The sequence below is a fragment of the Mustelus asterias genome, chromosome 9 (assembly GCF_964213995.1).
Source record: "Mustelus asterias chromosome 9, sMusAst1.hap1.1, whole genome shotgun sequence".
Classification (NCBI taxonomy): domain Eukaryota; kingdom Metazoa; phylum Chordata; class Chondrichthyes; order Carcharhiniformes; family Triakidae; genus Mustelus; species Mustelus asterias.
In genome coordinates, this window is record NC_135809.1 from 102,624,298 (window position 1) to 102,651,272 (window position 26,975).

At 43.6% G+C, this 26,975-nt stretch overlaps 1 protein-coding gene across 1 annotated transcript in view; it reads left to right on the plus strand.

Annotated features, from left to right (window-relative positions):
• Positions 1-26,975, plus strand: part of scube2 (signal peptide, CUB domain, EGF-like 2) — a 135,379-nt gene that overhangs the window by 8,896 nt on the left and 99,508 nt on the right. Inside the window, exon 4 of the mRNA XM_078221269.1 lies at positions 16,875-17,009. Within this exon, the coding sequence (XP_078077395.1) occupies positions 16,875-17,009 (135 nt within the window). The remainder of the gene's footprint in view (positions 1-16,874; positions 17,010-26,975) is intronic.

Below are 26,975 nucleotides of genomic sequence, written 5' to 3' on the forward strand. Positions count from 1 at the left end.
TCTGAGCAGTGATAGAGAGGGAAGAGTGTGGGCAGTGAATCTGAGCAGTGATAGAGAGGGAAGAGTGTGGACAATGAGTCTGAGCAGTGTTAGAGAGGGAAGAGTGTGGACAGTGAGTCTGGGCAGTGATAGAGAGGGAAGAGTGCGGGCAGTGAGTCTGAGCAGTGATAGAGAGGGAAGAGTGTGGACAGTGAGTCTGGGCAGTGATAGAGAGGGAAGAGTGCGGGCAGTGAGTCTGAGCAGTGATAGAGAGGGAAGAGTGTGGACAGTGAGTCTGAGCAGTGATAGAGAGGGAAGAGCACGAGCAGTGAGTCTGAGCAGTGATAGAGAGGGAAGAGTGCGGGCAGTGAGTTTGAGCGGTGATAGAGAGAGAAGAGTGCGGGTAGTGAGCCTGAGCAGTAATAGAGAGGGAAGAGTGCGGGCATTGAGTCTGAGCAGTGATAGAGAGGGAAGAGTGCGGGCAGTGAGTCTGAGCAGCGAGAGAGAGGGAAGAGTGTGGGCAGTGAGTCTGAGCAGTGATAGAGAGGGAAGAGCACGAGCAGTGAGTCTGAGCAGTGATAGAGAGGGAAGAGCGCGAGCAGTGAGTCTGGGCAGTGATAGAGAGAGAAGAGCACGAGCAGTGAGTCAGAGCAGCGATAGAGAGGGAAGAATGCGGGCAGTGAGTTTGAGCAGTGATAGAGAGGGAAGTGTGCGGGCAGTGAGTCTGAGCAGTGATAGAGAGGGAAGAGCACGAGCAGTGAGTCTGAGCAGTGATAGAGAGGGAAGAGTGTGGGCAGTGAATCTGAGCAGTGATAGAGAGGGAAGAGTGTGGACAATGAGTCTGAGCAGTGTTAGAGAGGGAAGAGTGTGGACAGTGAGTCTGGGCAGTGATAGAGAGGGAAGAGTGCGGGCAGTGAGTCTGAGCAGTGATAGAGAGGGAAGAGTGTGGACAGTGAGTCTGGGCAGTGATAGAGAGGGAAGAGTGCGGGCAGTGAGTTTGAGCGGTGATAGAGAGAGAAGAGTGCGGGTAGTGAGCCTGAGCAGTAATAGAGAGGGAAGAGTGCGGGCAGTGAGTCTGAGCAGTGATAGAGAGGGAAGAGTGCGGGCAGTGAGTCTGAGCAGTGAGAGAGAGGGAAGAGTGTGGGCAGTGAGTCTGAGCAGTGATAGAGAGGGAAGAGCACGAGCAGTGAGTCTGAGCAGTGATAGAGAGGGAAGAGTGCGGGCAGTGAGTTTGAGCGGTGATAGAGAGAGAAGAGTGCGGGCAGTGAGTCTGAGCAGTGATAGAGAGGGAAGGGTGCGGGCAGTGAGTTTGAGCGGTGATAGAGAGAGAAGAGTGCGGGTAGTGAGCCTGAGCAGTAATAGAGAGGGAAGAGTGCGGGCAGTGAGTCTGAGCAGTGATAGAGAGGGAAGAGTGCGGGCAGTGAGTCTGAGCAGTGAGAGAGAGGGAAGAGTGTGGGCAGTGAGTCTGAGCAGTGATAGAGAGGGAAGAGCACGAGCAGTGAGTCTGAGCAGTGATAGAGAGGGAAGAGTGCGGGCAGTGAGTTTGAGCGGTGATAGAGAGAGAAGAGTGCGGGCAGTGAGTCTGAGCAGTGATAGAGAGGGAAGGGTGCGGGCAGTGAGTTTCAGCAGTGATAGAGAGAGAAGAGTGCGGGCAGTGAGTCTGGGCAGTGATAGAGAGGGAAGTGTGCGGGCAGTGAGAATGAGCAATGATAGAGAGGGAAGAGCATGAGCAGTGAGTCTGAGCAGTGATAGAGAGGGAAGAGTGCGGGCAGTGAGAATGAGCAGTGATAGAGAGGGAAGAGTGCGGGTAGTGAGCCTGAGCAGTGATAGAGAGGGGAGAGTGCGGGCAGTGAGTTTGAGCAGTGATAGAGAGGGAAGAGTGCGGGCAGTGAGTCTGAGCGGTGGTGGAGAGGGGAGAGTGCGAGCAGTGAGTCTGAGCAGTGATAGAGAGGGAAGAGTGTGGGCAGTGAGTCTGAGCAGTTATTGAGAGGGAAAAGCAGATTAACTTTGGCTGGCTTTCTGCCTCCTATTGTGATTTGTGAGAAATTACCTTCTTGGTTTGACTGATGGTGAACAACAGTCAAAAATGTGTTTCCTTTTCCTGTGGCATCATCTATTTCTTTAGCTGTTGGAATTGATATTACAATTTTAAATCTCTAAACACTTCTCAATTCTTTACTCACAGAACAGACTGCATACATTTCGAAAAAAATAGTGTGAACACAGCCAAGTATATTTTCTCCCTTTCATCCATTGTAGCAAAAATGTTGACATGGTTTGATGTAGGAACATCATGACTCAGATATTCCAGTCCCTGGTTTCGTGGAAGCCCTGATTCCAACCTGGATCATGCAAAAAGGTAACTACTTACCTTCCTCCAATTTTTCTGGGCAATCTCCCCTCAGCCACCCCTGTTCCAAAGAGAGCAACTCCACTCAGTAGAGACATAAGTGAAGGGCTTCTGCGCAGAAACCATGCCCCTATTCTGGTGCGTAAGGAGCAGAAATGTCCCACTTCATTTCTGAAGGGTGGGTGAGATAAGCGGGTAAGGGGTCGGGTCGCAGCTGGGTGACGTGGCAGCTGGGTGGAGTGGTGAGGTTGGGTCAGGGGAGGGAGTTGGGTGGTTGGGGTTAGTCATTTTGACGCACAGCCAAATCTCCATTCACTGCAGTGGGACCAAAGAATCCCAACCTCGGGTGAGGTTGGAGAATTTCAGCCTCTAACTCAGCATTGGAGACTTTCTCGGAAGGTCCCGGGAGCAGGGGAATTGCTTATCAGATGTTCAAACTTTCAGGAAATTCCCACAGAGTCACTGTGTTGGGACTTCCAAAGGGTCTGGTAGCGCATCGTGGTTGCGGGGGCGGGGGGGGGGGGGGGGGGGAGGGAGGGGGGGGATCATCTGATCTCCTGGGCATTGGAGGATTTAGGCCATGAATCATTCCTATTTTTGAGAAGTAATATGAGTGAATGGAGAAAAATTTACTTTGTTGTCCAGAGTATATAGAATCTCAGATAAGAAGAACGAAACAGTGCCAGATGTTCGAACCTATTAATTACTATTTAATTGGGGGAGCTTTTTATAGACTCTTCGAAACTTTACAATGCAGAAAAAGGCCATTGGCCCATCGTGTCTGCACTGGCTGAAAAACAAGCCACCCTGTCTAATCACACTTTCTGGCATTTGATCCGTAGTCCTGTGGGTTACGGCACTTGAGGTCCAGATCCAGAGACATTTTTAAATGAATTGAGGGTTTCTTCCTCTATTACCCTTTCAAGCAGTGAGTTCCAGACCCCCACAACCCTCTGGGTGAAAAAGATTTTCCACATCTCCTCTCTAATATTAATATCACTTTAAATCTATGCCCCCAGCCACTGATCCCTCTGCTAAAGTAAATCAACCCTTCCCGTCCAATCTGTCCAGGCCACTCACAATTTTGTACATCTCAGTCAAATCTCCCATCAGCCTCCTCTGTTCCAAGGAGAACGACCCTGGACTATCCAATCTTTCCTGATAGCTGCAACATTCCAGCCCTGGCAACATCCTTGTAAATCTCCTCTGCATGTGCTCTATTGCAATTACATCCTTCCTTTCTGTAATGAGGTGACCAGAACTGCACACAGTACTCAAGTTGTGGCTGAACTAATGTTTTATATAGTTCCAGCACAAGTTCCCTGCTCTCATATTCGATCCCCCAGCTATTAAATGAAAGAATTCCATCATTGGAATTCTACCACCTCGCCTGCGGGCAAGGGGCTTCAACAGAAATGTCTGTTGACCTCGGGCGGGAACTTCTGGTTTCGCTTGAACGAGGCCATAAAATATCACCCCATTTGTCTTCTTATCACCTTATCAACCTGTCCTGCTATCTTCAGGGATCTGTGGGAATTCACTCCAAGTTCGCTCACTTCCTCTATACCTCTCAGTGCCCTCACCTTTTTCCTTTGCCTTGTTTGACCTTCCCAAATGCATCACCTCACAGCTCTCTGGGTTGAATTCCTTTGCGACTTTTCTGCCCGCTTGACCAGACCATTGGTGTGCCACAGGGGTCAGTGCTGGGGCCTCAACTTTATACAATTTATATAAATGACTTGAATGAAAAGACTGAAGGTATGGTTGCTTACTTTGCTAATGACACAAAGATAGGTAGGAAAGTAATTGTGAAGCGGACATAAGGAGGCTACATAGGGACATAGATAGGGTGAGCAGGCAAAAATCTGGCCAATGAAGTATAATGTGGGCATGTGAAATTGTCCATTTTGGCAGGAAGTATAAAAAAGAAGCTTATTATCTAAATGAGAGAGATTTCAGAGCTCTGAGATGCAGAGAGATCTGGGTGTCCCAGTGCATGAATCACAAAAGGCTCAAGTATAGGTATAGCAAGTAATTAGTAAAGCTAATAGAATGTTTATTGTGAGCAGAATAAATTACAAAAATAGACAAGTTATGCTTCAGTTGTACAGGACACTGGTGAGACCACATCTGAAGCATTGTGTACAGTATTATCTCCTTTTTTAACGAAATATGTAAGTAAGTTAGATGTAGTTCAGAGAAGATTCACCAGACCAATACCAGGAATGGATGGGTTGTTTTATGAGGAAAGGTTAGAGGTAATTTTTTGGGAGAGGGGTAGGTTTTACACTGGTTCTGAGAGGGGCGAGGCTAAACAGTCTGGCAAGCCCGGCTTCACAGAGATCAAGGGTTCCCGATCTCAAAGTGAAATTGAATAACCACCTCCCTCCCCCCCCCACAGATATCGCAACCCACCCTCATTGAAGGCATGTTTCTCTACATCCCTTCCCAACATAGATCGGCAGTAGCGGGGCATTGGGGCACACCCAGTTGGTTCCCTTTTGTGCCCCTCCCTTCATGACCCCCTTCATACTCCATCACCTTCATGCCCCCCATTTCATGACCCTCCATCTCTTCATGATCCCCTCATAACCCTCCCCTCAGGTCCCAACCCCCCCCCGCCTCAGCCACCCTTGGCACTGCCATTGCACCCTGGCAGTGCCCATCTGGAAGTGCCAACCTGGCACTGGCAGGTTGGCACTGCCAGATGGGCACTGCCCAGCCATTTCCCTGACCACCCAGGGAGCTTCAATAGCCTCGGAGAGCCCGTAATGGTCATCACACCTGGTCTCTGTTTGTGGAGGCCATTTGTAATTCTCACCGCATTCTTGCTGTGCCCGAGGATCAGAGAATCCCAGGAGCTGGGAGAATCGACTCGAAACCGACTAAGCATATTTATATGCTTATTTAAATATGCTAATCTGGTTCCCGCCCAGTGAGGGCAGGAGCCAGATTAAGTCCAGGTGCAATGGCTGGCAGAATCCTAAAGTGGGTTCGTGCCAGCCCTAAATGCACAAGATCCCTCGTCTGTGATTCTCTGACCCCGCACCACTCCAACAGGATCTGTGCCAGGCATGATGTAGCCAGAAAATTGTGGCCTAGGCTTGTATCCACTAAAGTTTAGAAGAGTTAAAGGTGGCTTAACCTTTCGGGTCCTGAGGGGTATTAACAGGGTGGATGTGGAGAGGATGTTTCCTCTTGTCGGGGAATCTAGAACTAGGGGATCACTGTTTAAAATTAGGGGTTTGATCATTTAAGACAGGGATGAGGGGAAATTTTATCACCAGAGGGTCATGAATCTTTGGTACTCTCTTCCTCAAAAGACCGTAGAAGCAGAATCTTTGAATATTTTTAAGGCAGAGCTGAAAGATTATCAGGGGTAGGCAAAATCTGGGGTTGAAATTTCAATTAGATCAGCCATAATCTTACTAAATGGCAGGGCAGGCTCAAGGGGCCGAGTGGCCTCCTCTTGCTCCTAACTCGTATGTTTGTATGTCAGTCAGCAGTTACTGGAGATAATGGGCTGGGTTTCTATGAAGTCAGGGAGACTCCGTGGACCTTTAAAAAAAAGCAGCCAAACCTCATGATGCTTTCTTGGGTGAGAGCCCAGACATCAATTATTCTGTTGAAACAGCTGTCCGCAAGGGAAAACATTGTTTGGTTGACAGCTTTCTTTATTTCTCAATTGCTCAATATTTACTTACACAAGACGAAGAGGCGTCAAATGCTTTCAGTTTTTGCTACTGTTTCTTTAAAGGGCTGGTTGATTGACACTTTTATAGGGTTGAAGTAAAAGGAGTTTTTTTGTTTAAAAAAAAGTTATGAATGAATTACTTTTAGCTTTTTCAGATATTATGTTCTTACTATAGATTTCATTGGTTCTGTACAGAGTATATCCTGGGTACATGGGCATTGAAGTGCCATAGGTTTGCATGAAAGGTATGAGAGGCCATTGGGGATAGGTGAAGGGGTATGAGGTGGCATGAGTGGGCGTGAGGAGTGTGGTGGGGCATATAAAGGGTTACGAAGGGTGAGGGCTAGAGGCCTGCTTTCCTGTTTTTATTGTAACTGGGACGAAGGCACAGAGCACCAAGACAGACTTTTTAAATAGCTCACCTCGATGCTCAGCAACCCTTAGGGCTGCCCCCGCACTATTTCCAGATGTGGCAGCCAGTTAGTACCCACCTTCCTCTCCCTCCCTCTGGAATGAAAATCTCGCCTTTACAGGCACTTTCTCCTGAGGTGAATGCAGTGAGCCGGGAGATTTCCCAACTCCCACTGCCCTCCTCAGGATTAGAATTCAACCCAGTGTGCCAGCCTGCTGAGGCTAATGCTGTTACACTTAAAAATTGAAGCATAAGGTCTATTAAACAAAAGTCTCCATACTCTTCACCTGATAGGTAAACTCCCCTCCCACCCCACAGCAAGTCCATCAACATTTGGGCACAGTAAAATCTTTCTTTATGTAAATCTATATTCGCTCTTTACATAGAACATAGAACATTACAGCGCAGTACAGGCCCTTCGGCCCTCAATGTTGCGCCGACCTGTGAAACCAATCTAAAGCCCATCTAACCTACATTATTCCAATATCATCCATATGTTTATCCAATGACCCTTTAAATGCCCTTAATGTTGACGAGTCCACTACTGTTGCAGGCAGGGCATTCCACGCCCTTACTACTCTCTGAGTAAAGAACCTACCTCTGACATCTGTCCTATATCTATCACCCCTCAATTTAAAGCTATGTCCCCTCGTGCTAGCCATCACCATCCGAGGAAAAAGGCTCTCACTGTCCACCCTATCTAATCCTCTGATCATCTTGTATGCCTCTATTAAGTCACCTCTTAACCTTCTCTCCAACGAAAACAGCCTCAAGTCACTCAGCCTTTCCTCATAAGACCTTCCCACCATACCAGGCAACATCCTGGTAAATCTCCTCTGCACCCTTTCCAATGCTTCCACATCCTTCCTATAATGCGGCGACCAGAACTGTACGCAATGCGGCCGCACCAGAGTTTTGTACAGCTGCAACATGACGTCATGGCTCCGAAACTCAATCCCTCTACCAATAAAAGCTAACACACTGTACGCCTTCTTAACAACCCTATCAACCTGGGTGCCAACTTTCAGGGATCTATGCACATGGACACCGAGATCTCTGTGCTCATCCACACTACCAAGTATCTTACCATTAGCCCAGTACTCTGTATTCTTGTTACTCCTTCCAAAGTGAATCACCTCACACTTTTCCGCATTAAACTCCATTTGCCACCTCTCAGCCCAGCTCTGCAGCTTATCTATGTCCCTCTGTAACCTGCAACATCCTTCCGCACTGTCCACAACTCCGACTTTAGTGTCATCTGCAAATTTACTAACCCAGCCTTCTACGCCCTCATCCAGGTCATTTATAAAAATGACAAACAGCAGTGGCCCCAAAACAGATCCTTGCTGTACACCACTAGTAACTGAACTCCAGGATGAACATTTCCCATCAACCACCACTCTCTGTCTTCTTACAGCTAGCCAATTTCTGATCCAAACCGCAAAATCACCCTCAATCCCAAGCCTCCGTATTTTCTGCAATAGCCTACCATGGGGAACCTTATCAAACACTTTACTGAAATCCATATACACCACATCAACTGCTTTACCCTCATCCACCTCTTTGGTCACCTTCTCAATAAGGTTTGTGAGGCACGACCTACCTTTCACAAAACCGTATTGACTATCCCTAATCAAATTGTTCCTTTCTAGATGATTATAAATCTTATCTCTTATAATCCTTTCCAAAACTTTGCCCATAACAGAAGTAAGGCACACTGATCTATAATTACCAGGGTTGTCTCTACTCACCTTCTTGAACAAGGGGACAACATTTGCTATCCTCCAGTCTTCTGGCACTATTCCTGTAGACAATGACTTGTTAGTGAAACAGAGAATCTGCTAAAAAAGTTCAAGTGTGATAGAAAGTAAGTATGACGCTTACAGGAGGTGTCTGCATGTACACATCTTAAGTAGTATAGAGGCATACACTGAACATTTAATTATAAATTATATTTTTAGTTTAAATTTACTTAATCTTACTTCAGCCCTTGTAGCTGCACAAAACTGTTTACTTCCGAACGTGGGCTATTTTCTGCCTGTAATAAATTTCTAATGATTCCTGAGGTTTGAGAGCACACCAGACTTTGAATCATTTCTGGGCCAATGTGTCCAGTGTGGCAGCATGAGTAGCCAGCAGACTTTTGCAATAATATATTTCTGTGACTCACATGAGCTCCAGAAAATGAGATAATAAACATATCGCATCCTCCCTCCATTTCTCCTATTTGCTATTTCCTGTTTCTCTCTCTGCTCCTGAATTTGTTGAATGTGTGCAGGGGTTCAGTTAAAGGCTATCTGAGATGTGTAAAACTGTGCCATGTTTTGGCATGCACGATGCAGTTCACCAGCTCGGTAGCTAGGCTTGTGGTTTGGACTCTTTACAATGGAGGACTTCTTAAAAAATTGAGATTGATCTGAATTTTCCTTTACTTCTCTACTCATTAATGCCAATTTGAGAAACAATGGTTATCTTTGCATCTGCAGGAAATCATGGGCTGCCTTAACGTGCAACCTGGTATGTTTTTGACAGGGGGCACGTAAAATAGAGTGGGTGAGTGCCCACGGGGTGCTGACCCCACCCCATCCCACCACCTTCCGGCCCAGCCCGAGTTTACCACCATAATACGGGTCTAGTGCCAACCTGCCATATTTAAATAGTCAATTAAGCTTGTTATCATGCCAGTTGACTCTGATAATATGCTGCCCATACGTTAAACTGTTGGGCACGAGCAGTCAGGCGGGATCAGGAAGCCTGTTTTTTTTTCTTTTCAAAAGACGGGAGAAAAGGAAGGGGGTTCTACCTCTCAGGACAGCCCTTTGCTGATCAAGATGCGCCTCCTCCCCAAGATATAATGCCCCCCTTCCTTCCTTCCTAGCTGCCCACAGCCACAAACCCCACCCACCCCTCCCCTGACCTGCGCAAATACTCTGGCTTTATCTGCCTCTGGAAATCCATGGGCCTTTCTCTTCTTCCTCTTGCAGACTTGGCAGTGCCCACTAACACACTCTTTGTATTGCCAGGATTGGCTGTGGAGTGGGCCAGCATGGAACAAGTTGGCTCTGGGGGGAAGGGGGATTCGAACCATCCAACTCACCCCCTCTCCATAATATTCAGCTCCAGGTTTCCATTTCAAAACAACCTTCCACATTCCCAGAGGAAATCAGGAGTACGGAATAGCAACACATTAGGTTTGTTTTCTTTCTTCTGCAGTGAAAATTTCAGTTGAAAAGGGCTTTCAATTAGGATTTGCTCTGTAGCAGTCAAAAGCTTTCGTTCTCTGAAAACCAAGCTCTAACAGGTCAGATTGTGGGGTTTGTGCTATTGAATCAACAACTGTCTAACTGAATGCAGAGGGTGAAACAGAACCCAGGGTATTCCAGGTCCCTCGAGCTCTGTACCATGCAGAGCGTTGCAGTTACTTGTGGAGCCATGCAGATATAGCTGGAGATAATCAGTGGACCTGGTCAGAATAGGATGCAGTACAAAGAGAACTAACGAGGCATTTAAAACCTCCTCTTTTTTACAAGGAAGAACAGGCCACAGCTTTACATAACCATCTGATGATACATATGAAAGTGGCCAACTTTTACAACCTAAGAGTTTTGTCCTGCATGATGCTGAAGGGCACTCTCTCCAAAACTGATTAGTCCAACAAATTGGGAGCAAAATGCTGAGGGTTAATTTAATGCCAGGCTGAACTGAAGAAAACTATTGAGGCTAAACCACAGCCTTCTTCAACTAGCCATTCTGCAAAAAGCATAGAATTACACAGAGTCCACAATACAGAAATAACCCAACTGGGTATGTGAGCATTTACTTCGTCCCTCCTCCTGTATTTATCATCCTTAGAGTATCCATGCTGTTTAGTCTTAACTATTCCTTGTAGCAGTGAGTTCTACATTCATAGCACTCTGGGTAATGAAATTTCCATAGAATCCCCATAGTGCAGAGGGGGGCCATTCGGCCCATCAAGACGGCACCAACCCTCTGAAAGAGCACTCTACCCAGGCCCACTTGCCCCAACCTTATCCCCATAACCCCGTAACTCCACCTGACCTACACATCTTGGTACACTAAGGGGCAATTTACCATAGCCAGTCCAACTAACCTGGACATCTTTGGACGTGGGAGGAAACCAGAGCACCCGGAGGAAACCCATGCAGACACAGGGAGAACTTGCAAACTCCACACAGACAGTCACCCAAGGCCAGAACCCTAGTACTGTGAGACAGCAGTGCTAACCAGTGTGCCACCATGCCATTCTATTCTCTATTAAATTTATTTGTGATTAACTTATAGTTATGGCTTGGAGTTTTGGTCTTTCCTACCAGTGGAAACACCTTTGCTATGTCTACCCTGTCAAACTCATTCATAATTTTAAAGACATCTATCATGGTAAATTAATTAGACTGAAGGTTGATAAATCCCTTGGACTTGATAATCTACATTCCAGAGTGTTGAAACGGGTGGTTGTAGAGATAGTGGATTTATTGGTGATCACCTTTCAATGTTCTATAGATTCTGAAATGATGCTCATGTGTTGGAAGGGAGCAAATCTAACCCCACTATTTAAGAAAGGAGACAGAGATAAAACAGGGAACTACAGACCTGTTAGCCTGACATCAGGAGTAGGGAAAATGCTAGAATCTATTATAAAGGATGTGATAAATGGACACTTCGAAAATAGTGGTAGGATTAGGCAGAGTGAGCAAGAACCTGGCAGATGGAAAATAATGTGGGAAAATGTGAAGTTATCCACTTTGATCAGAAAAACATTGCTTAAATGGAGGGAGTTGCAAAGTTTTGATCTCCACAGGGACTGGGTGTTCTTGTCATAAATCACTAAAAGCTAACATGCAAATTCAACAAGCAATTAGGATGTTACATTCGCCTTTATTGCAAGAGGATTTGAGTATATAATAAAGCATTCTTGCTGCATAGAGCTTTGGTGAGATACAGCTGGAGTGCTGTGTGCAGTTTTGGCCTCCTTACCTCAGGAAGGATATAGTGGCCATAGAGGGAGTGGAATGAAGGTTTGCCGGATTAATCCATGGGATAATGGGATTAAGAAAAGATTGAGGAGACTGGGCCTGTATTCTTTAGAGCTTAGAAGAGTGAGAGGTAACCTCATTTTAAAATATGGAGACCAGAATAGTCATAGAATGGTTACAACCCAGAAGGAGGTTATTTGGCTCATCATCTCCATGCTAGCTCTCTGTGAGGGAGACTAGTCCCATTCCTCCATCTTTTCCCCATAGTCCGCTTGCGCTGGAATGTTGTCCTCGTGGATTTTCCCTCCTCTTATTCATTGTGCATTGTACATGCAACTTCTAAACTGTGAACTTCAGTATTGTGATTTCACTAATTGAACACTTTCAGAGCTTATAAATTCCATTTGCACATTACGACCAGATCATGTTCTACTTGATTTTGGGGATTATGAGACAATTTGGCAGTAATAGTGGAGTCAAAAATGCTTTGGAACTTTTATTTTTTGCTATTATCTTGATGACAGCTAAGAGGGAGTTGATCAAATATATTCAATTGCAAGGTGATGTTTCTTGAGGACTGTGAGTCACACCATACAGCTAACTTTAGAAATTTACAACACTGATCAGACTTCCCTTTCGTCGGAGGCAGGGGGCTTCTGGGGACTGATGTAGAACTTTCGGCAACAAATCTTGGAACTTGAAGGCAGGTCACATGAGCCCACATTCTTCAATTGTTTGGATGAAATTAAAAGTGTATCTGCAGTCAGTTTTCCACCTGTAAGCCTTCTGACTGCTTTTAGAACAGGTTTTGAAGTTGATAATGTTTCTTTCTGACATGAGATTAATGCTTCACCACAGTGCACAGCTTCTCTGAGCATTTTGTAATTGAGAATGTTACAGCAGAACTTTGGGAGAAATCCCACTGAATGTTTAGGTTTCAATGAAAGATCTTCATTGAGGTGACCTGATTAGCAGGTTTGATTGCACGATTATGCAGTTATGTTTTGATTAGCCCTCCAGTGTGTGGTATTCTGCTCACTGAGTTCTGGTGGTATTTTTTAGGCTGAGGGACAGAATCCTATTGAGCCAATTTTTGCTCATCAGACGATACAATCTTTGACAATGTTTTTAAAATTCATTCTTGGGATATGGGTGTTGCTGGCGAGCCCAGTGGTTTAGTGCCAATTCCTAGCTGCCCTCGGGATGCTGGTGGTGGGATGTCACCTTCTTGAACCACTGCAGCCCATGTAGTGAAGCAAGATGGAATTCCAAATGAATTCTGGCTCAGAAGAGGGATGAGTGTGTGTGTGTGATGTTGCAAATGCATGTGTTTGAGAGATAAATAATTTCAAAAATACTGTTTCCTTGAATCTGGTTGTAGGAGCATTTCCCAAATTGATAATTGTTGGAAATTACTTCTTTAAGAGAACAGGATCTTTGATCACAAGAGATTCGACACATCTGATTTCTGAGGATGCAATTTCAGTGTCAGGTCCCTCATTGCGAAAGGTAGATATTACATCCCATTAAGACGAATATTTAATCTGTTAGTCACTTAATGAATGCACCCAGGTATCTAGAGAATTTAAACTAATGTGCACCCCTCCCTGCATTATTTCCTACAAATCTCCTTCTGGTTCATACTGGGTGGGTGGAATGGGGTTGCAGAGAAATGGGGATTGATAGCCCACTGCACATTGGTTCCAGCTATATGCAAAACAGAAACTTACTTCCAGTATTGTGCGGGGAATGTTATCATTTTATTAGTTGTTGTGGAAGTGTTTGATAAAGTTGTTTCTTTTCTGCAGATACAAATGCAGCACTACATGTGTGAGGAACAAATGCTTCATTTGCCCTTTCTTCCTATTATTAGGTTATGAAATGACTCGGTGGCACAGTGGTTAGCCTGCTGCCTCACAGCCCTAGGGTCCCAGGTTCAATTCTAGCCTCAGGTCACCGTCTGTGTGGAGCTTGCACATTCTCCCTGTGTCTGCCTGGGTTTCCTCTGGGTGCTCCGGTTTCCTCCCACAGTCCAAAGATGTGCATGTTAGGTTGATTGGCCATTCTAAATTGACCCTAGTGTCAGGGGGATTAGCAGGGTAAATGCATCAGGTTGCGGGAGTAGGGCCTGGATGGGATTGTACTGATAATGGGGTTGGTACAGACTTGATGGGCTGAATGGCCTCCTTCTGCACTGTAGGGATTCTATGATGACTCCTAAACATTCAGGTGTACTTTTTAGATGTTCATTCATGTTCCTTATGTACAAATAGAAAATCAATATTGAATTATTTTAATATAAATGGTAACAGGAGTTTGATCTACTGCAGCCTTTCTTCCACTGCCAATCCACCCTGAGTTTGAAAATGTTTTTTAAGAAGTTACAAGTGTCAAAAACCATTGTTTCAAACATTTATCCATCATACGGACTTAGTGCTAAAACTCTGTCAGTAGCGGAGGAACCTGGGAAATAGATATAAATAACACACTTGACAAGGTATTTGGAGGAAGGCCAGCATTGATGGAGAAGTTGAAACTAAAAGCATTAAATTCGATCTTGTGCTATAGATAAAAGGAATTCCTATTGGATTACATTAGACAAGTCTACTTTCCGTTGTTGCTCATTGATTAGTAAAAATGAAAAGGACACTTTGGAATATGCTTTACTTTCAGCATCTTTAAATCTGTACTAATGTGCTTTTTGAGTTAGTTGGCTTAAGAAATTTGGCTAATGCCTTTAAACCGAATTCCAGATTCTTACTGAAATATTCTTGGGCACTGGATATCTAAAATTTCTCCTGGTGGAAAGAAATGCATGGGTATTCTTCGAGTTGGCACCATGGCAGTGTAAAGGTGTGCCTATTTTCCATTTGAAGGGGCTTTTAGTTAAACACATGAATATGCAAGGAATAGAGGGATATGGGCCAAGGGCAGGCTGAAAGGATGAGTTAAATTTGGTGTCATGTTCGGCACAACATCGTGGGCCGAAGGGCCTGTTCCTGTGCTGTACTGTTCTATGTACTATATTTAAAAAAGAATTGGTGATACAGTTGTATAACAAGGCAATGTAGAGCTACACAGGCAGGAAAATTCCAGCTCTGAATTTTGGTTTGCTTTAAGATCGCTGATCTTTGGGTCCAATATTGGGTGCGTCTCGGGTCTACCCATTAATGTACAAGAATCGCTCTGTGCCTCGAAATGGAGATGTTTGAATTTCTAGACCACAGTCTACCTTGCTTACATGGAAACCCATGAAGTCCTCACATTGTTAGAGCTGAGGATGGGTGGAACAGAGGAGAGGGGCTCTAAGGAAGCAGATAGTAAAGAAAATCAAGAATCTGGAATTATCTTTGCTCTCCAGAATGACCCTACACTAAATGGGCCATTTGGGGGAGAGATACCTAATAGATTTGGTCAAGCTAGTTGTGCATCAAGAATGTTCATGTTTGTCACCCTTGGATTTGAAAGGGGGGGTGGGGGTAGAATTTAATTCCCTTCCTGTGACAAGTTAGGTAACAGAGGGCATTTAGAAATCATAGAAACCATAGAAATCCTACAGTACAGAGAGAGGCCATTCGGCCCATCGAGTCTGCACCGACCACAATCCCACCCAGGCCCTACCCCCATGTCCCTACATATTTTACCCGCTAATCCCTCTAATCTACGCATCCCAGGACACTAAGAGGCAATTTTAGCATGGCCAATCAACCTAACCCGCACATCTTTGGACTGTGGGAGGAAACCGGAGCACCCGGAGGAAACCCACGCAGACACGAGGAGAATGTGCAAACTCCACACAGACAGTGACCCAAGCCGGGAATTGAACCCAGGTCCCTGGAGCTGTGAAGCAGCAGTGCTAACCACTGTGCTACCGTGCCGCCCCTTTAATCAGACAGGTGGGGAACCTGTGGCCTTCCTGCCCCTTCTCAGTGAAATTAATGGCAGAAAGGTCTGTTGATGTGCTTCCTGGCCCGGTGCCAATTGAGGCCCTAAAATAAACATTCAATGCGCATTTAATTCACCCATTGGTGGGCAGGGGACTCACCACCCAGTTAGCCCAAAAAGTAAACCCTTTTGTTTGCAGGCTCCCAGGATGGGGTGGATCCCTCGCCTGAATGAGGAACCTAGTATTGGAAAGGGAAGGAACCATTTGAGAGCCACCCTCATGACCGTGCTCTGTCAACCTCTCTTCCCCCACTTCCCTCTTTTCCCCTGAAGGACCCCCACCTTGTGACACCCCTCCCACCATCGCTTACCTGTTCCTGGGTCCATTGGTGATCCTTGACCTCAGATGGGTGAAGTACCAGCAGCAGCCACCACCTCCCTGGTGGTGCTCTGAGCAACCAAATAGCGTCGGTCTTGAAATGGACTTCTGCCCCTGTGTCCTTGATCCCAGGGAAGGCTCACCACTGCCCAGTGAAGTGCTTGGCTGGCACTTAATTTGCCGAGCCTTCCTGAAAAGAGGTGATGTGAAGCTTTCGCTGGATCTGTAGCCAATGGGCTGGAGTCGCATGTTGCTTCCATGAAATACTGCCCAGTGAAACTGAGAGGCAAACTGTAGCATTGACTAGGATGGGAAATGTTGAAGGATTTGTTGGAGCCAAAGCTTTGAAGGTAGAGGTGAGAGAAGGAAGTTGATTTACTGTGCATTCGACTGGCGCTTATCACAATGGGAAACCTGATGTTTTAGGATAATTTGTTATTGCAGCAAATGGAAGCCAGTGATGCAAAGATTTTCATAATCCAGCTCAATTTCTACAGAAATTCAAAGCACCTTTTCTGAATTAGCACCTCCAAATGTGGCTTCATTATTTGACAATTCTTAAATGCTATTGTACTTGATTATTCAGAGGCTTGATCATTTGTGTTAATAGTAAGCGTATAATAAATATTTCCACTCAATATTCCAGGAAAAAATATCTTTATTGTGGTATTATCAGAGTTGCATTAAGTATATCAAGAATTTCGGTTGGTTTGAATGATGATGCCTGATTTCATACAGTTTCATTTCAAGTTTCATTAACTGAGCTGTGTTTGTAAATTGGCCTTCATATTTGATGATTACAGAGTATACAGGCATTCTCCTTAGTTGATTGAGCCATTCTGAAACAAAGAATACGTATTGATTTACAGCTTTCAAGTTTGGTTGTTGACAAAGTAGATTACATAATTATTGGGTATTTTCTTTAAACTATGGACCACATTTACAAAACTAAACTTCCCAGAGACGTGATTAAGAATCACTTTTTTAGTTGTTGCATGGACTTGAGAACATCATTTATAGATTGAGTAATGTATGCAAGTAAAGTGTAACTTTATTGTTCAGAAATAAATGTTATTGCACTTGCTGACAAATTAAGGTAGAGTTAATTTCATATCATTAAATCAGAGGTTGTAATAAATCACAAACAGGTACAAAAATAACAAATTTTTTCCTCCTTTTAGATGTGGATGAATGTATATTTAACAATGGTGGTTGCCAACACACCTGTGTAAATACAGTGGGTAGTTATGAGTGCCAGTGTAAAGAAGGATTCTTTCTGAGTGACAACCAGCATACCTGTATTCATCGTTCAGAAGGTACGTTCTGCACAATCTAGGATTTCCCTTGTAGCAACATTCATTCTTTGTCACTGTAATTGAAGATTGTACATACATTTGACCATTTTACCCAATTTACCTCATTTAAAAATTAGGATACTGAATATTATTTAAGTAGGCAATAACAGTGGGAGTTCCTTTGCTTACTTGTTTTATGGTTCCGCTCTGTGGTAATCATGTTTCGTTACTATAATATTGTATAGCAATTGATTTAAATACGTGTATGTACAAACCAAACAAACCTTATGAGCTTCTGGGTTAAGATGTGTTACTGAAAAGTTGTTACCAGTTGACTGATGGGTGAACATTCTCACAGTTCTAGCCCCTAACTGCTTTTTCTCAACTTTTCTTATCTGTCAGCAATGTATTGATATGTATGAAGTTGTTGCTCCTTTTGTGTTTGCTCCACAAGCTATCTTGTCTTTTTTATTATTAAAATCAGACTTGTCATTTTCAATTATTTTTCTTTCCCAACAACTCAAGACTATCAAGTGTCCCTCAGCCTTCCTTTCCTCCTGCATGGTTCTGAACTCATATTAATCCAACCTAATCATCACTGCCTATATTCCTACTTGTTGCAAGCTTAGTGGTTGGCCCTTTACCCTTCACTTAAGTTTCTCAATTTATTACAAAATCATGAAGAGAGATTGAACAGATTAGGCCGACATTCTCTGGAATTTAGAAGAATGAGGGGAGATCAAATTGAGGTATACAAGATGATAAAAGGTATAGATAAAGTGGAGGTGGAGCGGATGCTTCATCTTGTGGGGCATTCTCGGGCGAGATCTTAGGATAAAGGGTAGAAAATTTAAAACAGAGTTGAGGAGAAATTGCTTCTCCCAAAGGGTTCTGAATCTGTGGAATTCGCTACCCCAAAGTGCGGTGGATACTGGGACAGTGAGTAAATTTAAGGAGGAGTTAGACAGATTTTTAATTGGTAATGGGTTGAAGGGTTATGGGGAGAAGGCAGGAAAATGGAGATAAGGAGCATATTAGCCATGCTCGAATGGGCCGAATAACCTAATTCTGCTCCTATATCTTATGGACTTATGAACTTATTATATAATATACACACCTCAAAGCATGAATGCCTGTATAATTAGGATGGTACTAGATTGGTGCAAATTTGAGACATAAAATCAACTTTATTTAAATAGTTAGTTTTTTTAAAAGTGTGTTTTCTGTTGATTTTTATCAAACATGGAGGAACAGAGTCACAGGACCGCTAATAGCTTTAACGACAAGAACAAAAACATTGGTTAAACATGAAAAATGGATTATAATACAATACTCCTTGACTCCTCCTGAAGCTTAATCAATATACACAGGCTTTAAGATTAACATGGATGACAAAGTCCATTTGAAGCTACAATGGTCTCATTAGCACACAAAATTAGTGTTTGTGGATTTCTCCTCAGAATCTCCCCAGATGATCATCATGAGAGTTTCCAAACTCCACTCCCAAAATATGCTTTAAAATCTTCTCTCATGGTAATATATTCACTTAGCGATCTGCTTTCCAAAGTCCAGTTCATATTTTCCAAAAGACCCTTTTGACCAGAGCTTCCGCTCCACTTTTAGCAGGAAGTCCGTGCCAGGATTTCATATGAACACTTTCAGGTTTTCACTGTTACATCAATTCTGATAGCTAGTCAATACATTATAATTTATTTATAGATGATAAGATATCACAAACTTTAGGATTACTTTTAGAAAACCTCTCTCTAGTATCCTTATCAATCAATTTCTTCTCAGCTTTGTCCGGTGTCCATGAACAGAATCCTGCTCTATTTCCCAGTTTCTTCTTTGTCCCCTTCAACTCCAGACCTGGAAACTTTTCTTCATTTCTCTAGTTTTTTATCTGGTTGCTCTTTAGATCTTTGGCACTGGCTGTTTGAATCATTACTCCATAGTAGGGAGTTTCTTACAGCAAAGTCAAAAGCTCCATTTTAGTTTCCTCTGGCAGAGCTGAGAGAGAGGTGTTTGCTGCTTCATTGTCTGCCTCCACCTGCCTCTGGATTTCAGCTGAAGAACAAAGAGGCCATATGGACTCAAAACATGAACTGATGGATTTATCCAGCATTTTCGGCTTCTATTCCACATTTTCTTTAGTGAATTATATACATTAGTTCTCTCATTTGCTGCAACACATCACGTTAGCTCCTATTGGTCAGTCTCCAGGAGAAGTTAAAAGCTGCTGAATTCTTTATTCCCCAAACATTTAGTGAACTTGGAGTTTCCTGTGCCTAAGGACATAATAAAGCATCTCATTCTTTTTGTGATGTGGTGTGATATCATGTGCATCGAAGATCCAGATCCAGAAATGAAGGGGGCATTTCCAGCATTTCCCAATCAGATTGTAGTCCCCGTTTGATTCAGAAAGTTTGAGAATTGAAGACAACAGTACTCAGCTTTGCTGATTGAGTTGTTAAAGATTTATTTGAATAAGAGATGGGACTGAGGCAGCTGATGATAGCATTAGGGAAGTAAATATTCACTGTTTATTTGCTCTACAACCAGTTTATCATTTGTCTTTAAATCAGGAGATTAAAATTTCCCTCCAGATATGAACTTCAGCAATAATTTACAGAGATAGACACTGTCCTCACCAGCCCATGAGCAATGACTGCCAAAGATAAATTCTTCACACTTCTCGTGCCCTGTTACTAAGTATGAGCATCAATGAATCATAAGATAAATTATTTAAGGAGATTAGATGAGACTGAATCCGAGTAGAACTGGTAAATTAGGTTTCAGGTTCCCAATGTTGATCCTTTCACTTGCAACACTGAAACAAATTCACTTTCACAAGTGGTCTTGCTTATTTTTAAAAAGACTTTCACTTCTATGGTGCAGTGCTTCTCAAACATCCCCATCTAATGCTTGAAAATTAATGTGACCACAGAGCGAGTGAATGAGTGGGATGGGGTGGAGTTGTTGCATGGGGGAGGGGAGTTGTCAAGCAGGGATCAATGGTTTTGACCATAACCATTTTGAAGAGTCTGGTGAGGCCTCAGAGCTAAGAATCGAATGCATCTGTACTGGAGCCTCAGGACCGATCCCAGGAATATCCCGCCAGAGATTCCACTGGATGGTCGCCATTGCTGCCTCGGAGCTTGTGACCCCAAATGATTGCCCCCTGACCCACTCTTTGGGAACCCCTGACATAGGAATTTTCAGGCATCTCAAAGTGCTTTTTGCCAATTCATTACATGTTTTTGTAGTGAAGTCACTGCTGTAATGTAGGAAATGCCCCAGGCAATATGTGGGCAGCAAACTCCCACAAGCAGCATTCTGACAGTGACCAGGCAATGTGTAGTTTGTGATATTGTTTGAAGGATAAATATTGGCCAGGACAATAGGGATAACCCTTCTTTGAAGTATCACCAGGGATCTTTTACATCCACCCGAGCAGGCAAATTGGCCTCAGTTTAATATCTCACCTGAAAGATGGCATCTCAAGCAATTCAGTGCTCCCTCAGTAGTGCACTGGAATTTCAGCTTTGATTTTTGAGCTTAGGATCTGGACTGGGACTTTAACTCAGATCTTGTGTGTTACCAACAGAGCCACAACCAACACTATTATCTATACTAAGGTGACTTTCTTTCTCCAGTGCTGCATCTCTAATTTTAAAGAGACGATCAGTTAAGAGAATGTTGAGAGAAGAGTTGACCACATGCCCACATGGTTACTTGTTTTAACTTTACGGTTTAAAAAATGAACTTGCAGAATGAAATGTTCATTGTGAGGGAGGAGCAGTGTTGGTTTAGAACATGCAAGTGTGAGACAATATCAGTCCAAAGTATGATGAAATCTCACAGGCCCACTTGCCATCTCTCAGAATCCTTGAAAATACTGTGTGGGAAGACTTGCTCACATGACTGTGGGATCATATGCTTTTGGTTAAAGTGCTAGGAAAGGTCACTAAAAATGAACCTATGGCTCAGGTTCAGCTGTTATTAGATCCTCAGTAGTACTGTATGGGACTGAAACAAATTATGACCAATATTGAACTGTGCAGAGATAACTTTGCTGTTTGCTTAAAAAAACACTATTAAGTTGACTGTATGTATTGTTTTTTATGATATCTGCTCACTTTTCATCTATCCATTACTGCAACAATTAGACTGATTTGAACTTGCTGAAATTGGTATTAACAGGGTGATGACAGACTCATAGTGAAGCCAGTCATCTTACCACACCAGGTGGTGATGAACGTTGGTGGTGATGTTAAGGTACACCCTTAATGCTTTTAGGCAGAGAGCTCCAGAATTTTGACCCAGTGACAATGAAGGAACCGTGATATATTTTCAAATCAGGGTGGTGTTTGACAGTCACAGAAATGTGTAGGTGGTGTGGTGTTCCCATGTGTATGCTGCCCTAGTCCTTCGAGATGATAGAGCTTGCGGGTTTGGAAGGTGCTGTCAAAAGAACCTTGGCGAATTGCTGCAGTGTATATGTTGGATGGTGCACTCTGCTATCACTGTGCATTGGTGATGGAGGGAGTGAGTATTTCAGGTGTGTGGATCGGATGCTGATCAAACAGGCAATTTTGTCCTGGATAGTGTCAAGCTTTGCAACCACTCAGCCAGGCAAGTGAAGACTATTTTAATTAATAATAATTAATTAATGATTTTAGATAGCAGACAGACTTTGGGAAATCAGGAGGTGAGTTACTCACTGCAGAAGTCCCAACCTCTGACCTGCTCTTGTAGCCACAGTATTAACATGCTGGGCCAGTTCAGTTTCTGTTCAGTGGTAACCTCCAAGGTGTTGATAATGGGAGGATTCAGCGATGGTAATGTTATTGACTGTCAAGCACAGATGGCTAGATTCTCTTTGTTGGAGATGGTCATTATGTTACATGTCACTATTAGTCCCAAGACTAAATGTTGTCCAGATCTTGCTGCATTTAGAATCATAGAATTATAGAATCCTACAGTGCAGAAGGAAGCCATTTGGCCCAGCGAGTCTGCACTGACCACAATCCCACCCAGGCCCTATCCCCATAACCCCATGCATTTACAATAGCTAGTCCCCCTGACACTAAGGGGCAATTTAGCATGGCCAATCTACCTAACATGCACATCTTTGGACTGTGGGAGGAAACCGGAGCACCCGGAGGAAACCCATACAGACACGGGAAGAACGTACAGACTCCTTACACACAGTGATCCAAGCTGGGAATCGAACCCGGGTCCCTGGCGCTGTGAGACAGCAGTGCTAACCACTGTGCCACAGTGCCGCCCGCATTGACTGTTTCAGGATCTGAGGAATTGTGAGCGATATTGAACACTGCACATTCATGAGTGAAGCTTCCCGCTTCTGACTATATGTCTGGGCCTAGGAAGCTACCCTGATGAACTCCTGCAGCAAAGTCCTGGCACTGAGATGATTGAACTCCAAGAACCATGACCATCTTCCTCTGTGCTAGCTATGACTCAACCCAATGAAGGGCTTTCCCCCTCATTTCCAGTGACTCCAGTTTTGCTCGGGTTCCTTAATGTCACACTCGGTCAAATGCTGCCTTACTGTCAAGGACAATCACTCACCTCACCTCTGGAGTTCAGTTCTTTTGCCCATGTTTGCACTGAGGCTGGAATGAGGTCAGGAGTTGAGTGGCCCTGGTGAAACCCAATCTGAGTGTCAGTGAACAGGTTATTACTGTGTAAGTGCCACTTGATAGCACTGTTGATGACAGCTTCCATCACTTTGCTGATGATCAAGAGGAGACTGATGGAGCAATAATCGCCTGGGTTGGATTTGTCCTGTTTCTTGTGGACAGAACATACCTGCATAATCTTCTACTTTGTTGGGTAGATGCCAGTGTTGGGGAAGTGCCAGAGCTGTACTCGAACAACTTAGGCTCATTCTCAAACACAAGTACTACTGTTGGAATACTGTCAGAGCCCATAGTCTTTGCTGTATCTAGGGGTTTTAGCCATTTCTTGATATCACGTGGAGTGAATCAAACTGGCTGAAGATTGATATATATGTTGGGACCTCAGGATGAGGCTGAGATGGATCATCCACTTGGCACTTCTGAGGGAAGGTGGTTGTCTTCTTCATGTCCACTCCATTGATGACATTTAAGAATTAAACAAATTGGATCTATTCTGTTCCTTCTGCTCATACTTGAAAACAACAAATTCACCTCCTTTACTTTACTTCAGAGCTCACTAACAAAAAACCCAGTGCCAATTTTGCCGTTCATTTAGATTACTTTCACACTGTTACTGATTTAGTTAAGATTCACGAAGAGTAACATTCATGACCCGACTCTCCATTTTTAACTTACTCAATCCAATTCCTCTACACAGGTGGCAGAATTATAGACCAATTTTTCTGTCCATAGTCCAAACAAAATAAATATCTGTGTAAAAACAGTTGTGTCTTTTTGTACATACAGTAATCAAAACTGTATGATTTCTTGTTTTACTAAATGCTTTAAAATAGGGCATCAATATTACACCTTATACTTCCAAGAATCTGCCTGTACACAAAATGACCGGCAGCAGTTTTTAATTCAGAATGTATAACATTCATTCTTTAGTCAGCTAGCACATCCGAATCTGTACCATAATTACCTAATTACTGTATAATATTTGTCATCAAATTAAAACCTTTGGGCCTCTTTTCCAGCATTACCATTGAAACTGGTCAGAGGATGCACAGTACACGCTCTGATCGATTTTGTCCTATAATTGGGTTTGATGTATATCAATTTGCATGCTAAAGGGGGGTTACCACCTGCAACAAGCAGACATTTTTGTTAACCAGTGATAGACCCCTTAAAAGTAGCAATGGCAGAACATTGACATTCCGCAAGACCGGCACAACATTCAGGCTTGAGCTGCTAAGATCTATCAGGCTGGAGAATAGCAAATATAACCCCTCTATTCAAGAAGGGAAGGAGGCGGAAAACAGGAAACTATAGGCCAGTTATCGTGACATCTGTCATCGGGAAGGTATTAGAAGCCATCATTAAAAGGTTATAATTGGACATGTAGACATGTTCAAGATAATAGGGAAGAGTCAGCATGTTTTTATGAAAGGGAAATGATATTTATCCAATTTACTAGAATTTTGAAGGTGTAACAAACACGTGCTGTGGGTAGATGGAGCCTGTAGATATACTGTACTTAAATTCCCAGAAAGCATTTGATAAGGTGCCACATCAATGATGCAGGTGCAGCATTTAATCAAGAAAGCTAGTGGAATGCTATCCTTTATTACGAGAGGAATTAAACATAAAAATAAGGATGTTGTGTTTAAGTTGTACAGGGTATTGGTGGGACCACGGGCGGGAATTTACAGCTTCGCTCGACCCGAGACCGGAAAATCTCACCGAAGGTCAACTGACCTTCCCATTGTCCGCTTCTCGCCCACTCCAATTCCCGTGGCGAGGGGGGGAGGCGGTAGAATTCCGGTGTATATCTCGATATACTGTGTGCAGTTTTGGTCTCCTTACTTAAATGCATTGGTAGCGATTCAAAGGAGAGTTACTCGATTGATATAAGCAAAATACTGCAGATGCTGGAATCTGAAACAAGACCAGGTTAAAGTCCAACAGGTTTATTTGGTAGCAAAAGCCACACAAGCTTTCGGAGCTGCAAGCCCCTTCTTCAGGTGAGTGGGAATTCTGTTCACAAACAGAGCATATAAAGACACAACCTCAATTTACATGAATAATGGTTGGAATGCGAATACTTACAACTAATCAAGTCTTTAAGAAACAAAACAATGTGAGTGGAGAGAGTAAATTGGAGAGTAATTGGAGAGAGTAAATTCATGTAAATTGAGGTTGTGTCTTTATATGCTCTGTTTGTGAACAGAATTCCCACTCACCTGAAGAAGGGGCTTGCAGCTCCGAAAGCTTGTGTGGCTTTTGCTACCAAATAAACCTGTTGGACTTTAACCTGGTGTTGTTAAACTTCTTACTGTGTTTACCCCAGTCCAACGCCGGCATCTCCACATCTGAAACAAGGACAGAGGACACTGGGAAAACTCAGCAGGTCCATCAGCATCTATCAGGAGAGAAACAGAATTCACATTTCATGCCCATAGACGCTTCATCAAAACTGCAGGGAAGGAGAATGTGTTAGAAGTGTAGAAACGGCAAAGAAAAGTAGCAACTTGAAGAATAAAAGATAAGTGGTCTGATGTGGGAGTGGGGAGGGGGTTTGAGGAGGTTGCATTGAGGAAATATATGCATGGACTATTTAAAAAAAGGGGGGTGGTTTAAGATGGAGAAGAAAGATCAAAATCTAATGTGCTTTGAAGTGAGTGTGAGGAGCTGTAATCGAGGTAACATTTCTGACACTTCACTTTCCATCCTTGACCTCTCTCTGTCTCCATTTCTGGTGATAGAGTGACCATCAATATTCATTACAAACCCACTGCCTCCCAGCTACCTCTCTATAATGACTCCATCCCATTCTCCTATTTTCTCCGCCTCCATCACATCTGTGGATTGGTGGTCATTTTCCAAAATAAATATGGGGTGAGGTTTAGGACCATGGGGATGGGGTTTAGGGGCATGGGGTGGGGTTTAGGATCATGGAGGGGGGTGCTTTAGGAGCATGGGGCAGCATTTGGGTGCATGGGGTAGGGTTTAGGAGCATGGGGAATGATTTAGGAGCATGGGGTGGCATTGGGGTGCATGGGGCTTGTTATGGTCCAGAAACCAGGAAGTGTGGATTTCTTTGACCATCTTTAAGTTTTAACTCCTGCCAGTGTGAAACTTCTTTTATAATATTAGGAGAGGGAAATAATAAATTGGGCATTTAATGTAATATTAACTGTTGTAAGAATATTCGGCTATAATAGTTTAATTACATGTGACCCTAACACAGTCCACTGTTTCTACATGTTTCATAAAGGGGCCCAGAAACTTGGAGAAGAGATTGACCCTGAGGGCGATGAAGCATCTCTGTAACCTCCAAGACCTCCCTATCACCAATCCAACCTCAAGCTGCCCTCTGACCATGCTCTCCCTTCTAGTCGCAGCTTTGATATCACTGCTCCTCGGCTGGGGTTTTTTTCACTGCCCAACACACAGCCCAACTCTCTGGGAGGAGTTTTCCCAGGCATTTGGAGTGCGGGTTTGTGTCCATACAGGGAATTAAATTCTCTGAAATTGATGTCTGCTCTGGATCCCTGTTATATTATACCACTAGCCTGACAGGCATGACATTGCTGGATTTCTGCACGATCCAACTCCCTGATCTTATTTTATCTATGCCAATTTGCTCTTGGCTTGGATAGTAACTTTGTCAATCTACTTTTTAATTCAGTCCCTAGCTGTTCATACTCTCTGAACGTTGTTCTTAGTCCTACCCATGCTACTGGTACCCACGTGGACCACAACAAGTTGACTCTTCTCCTCCCACTCCAGGTTCCTCTCAAGCTCTGAGGAGATGTCTTTAACCCTGGCAGGCAGCACTTTGGAACAATACAGTCCTTGGTGACCATCTTGCATTGGCAGGAGGCACCATGTTTGTTCTTTTGTCAACTTTAGACTAAAGCAATTTCGAAGTAATTTTTGTCAATTTAGAAGATTTTACAGAAATTTGTTTCAGCCAAAATATAGAACGTGGCAATTATGCTTTCAAATGCTCGTCATAATGAGGAATATTGATTCAGGCAGGTGTTATAGAATGTAGGACGTAACGGAATGTAGTTGTAAAAGAGGACTGTATTGTTCCAAAGTGCTGCCTGCCAGGGTTAAAGACATCTCCTCAGGGCTTGAGAGGAACCTGGAGTGGGAGGAGAAGAGTCAACTTGTTGTGGTCGACGTGGGTACCAGTAGCATGGGTAGGACTAAGAACAAAGTTCAGAGAGTATGAACAGCTAAGGACTGAATTAAAAAGTAGATTGACAAAGTTACTATCCGAGCCAAGAGCAAATTGGCATAGATAAAATAAGATCAGGGAGTTGGATAT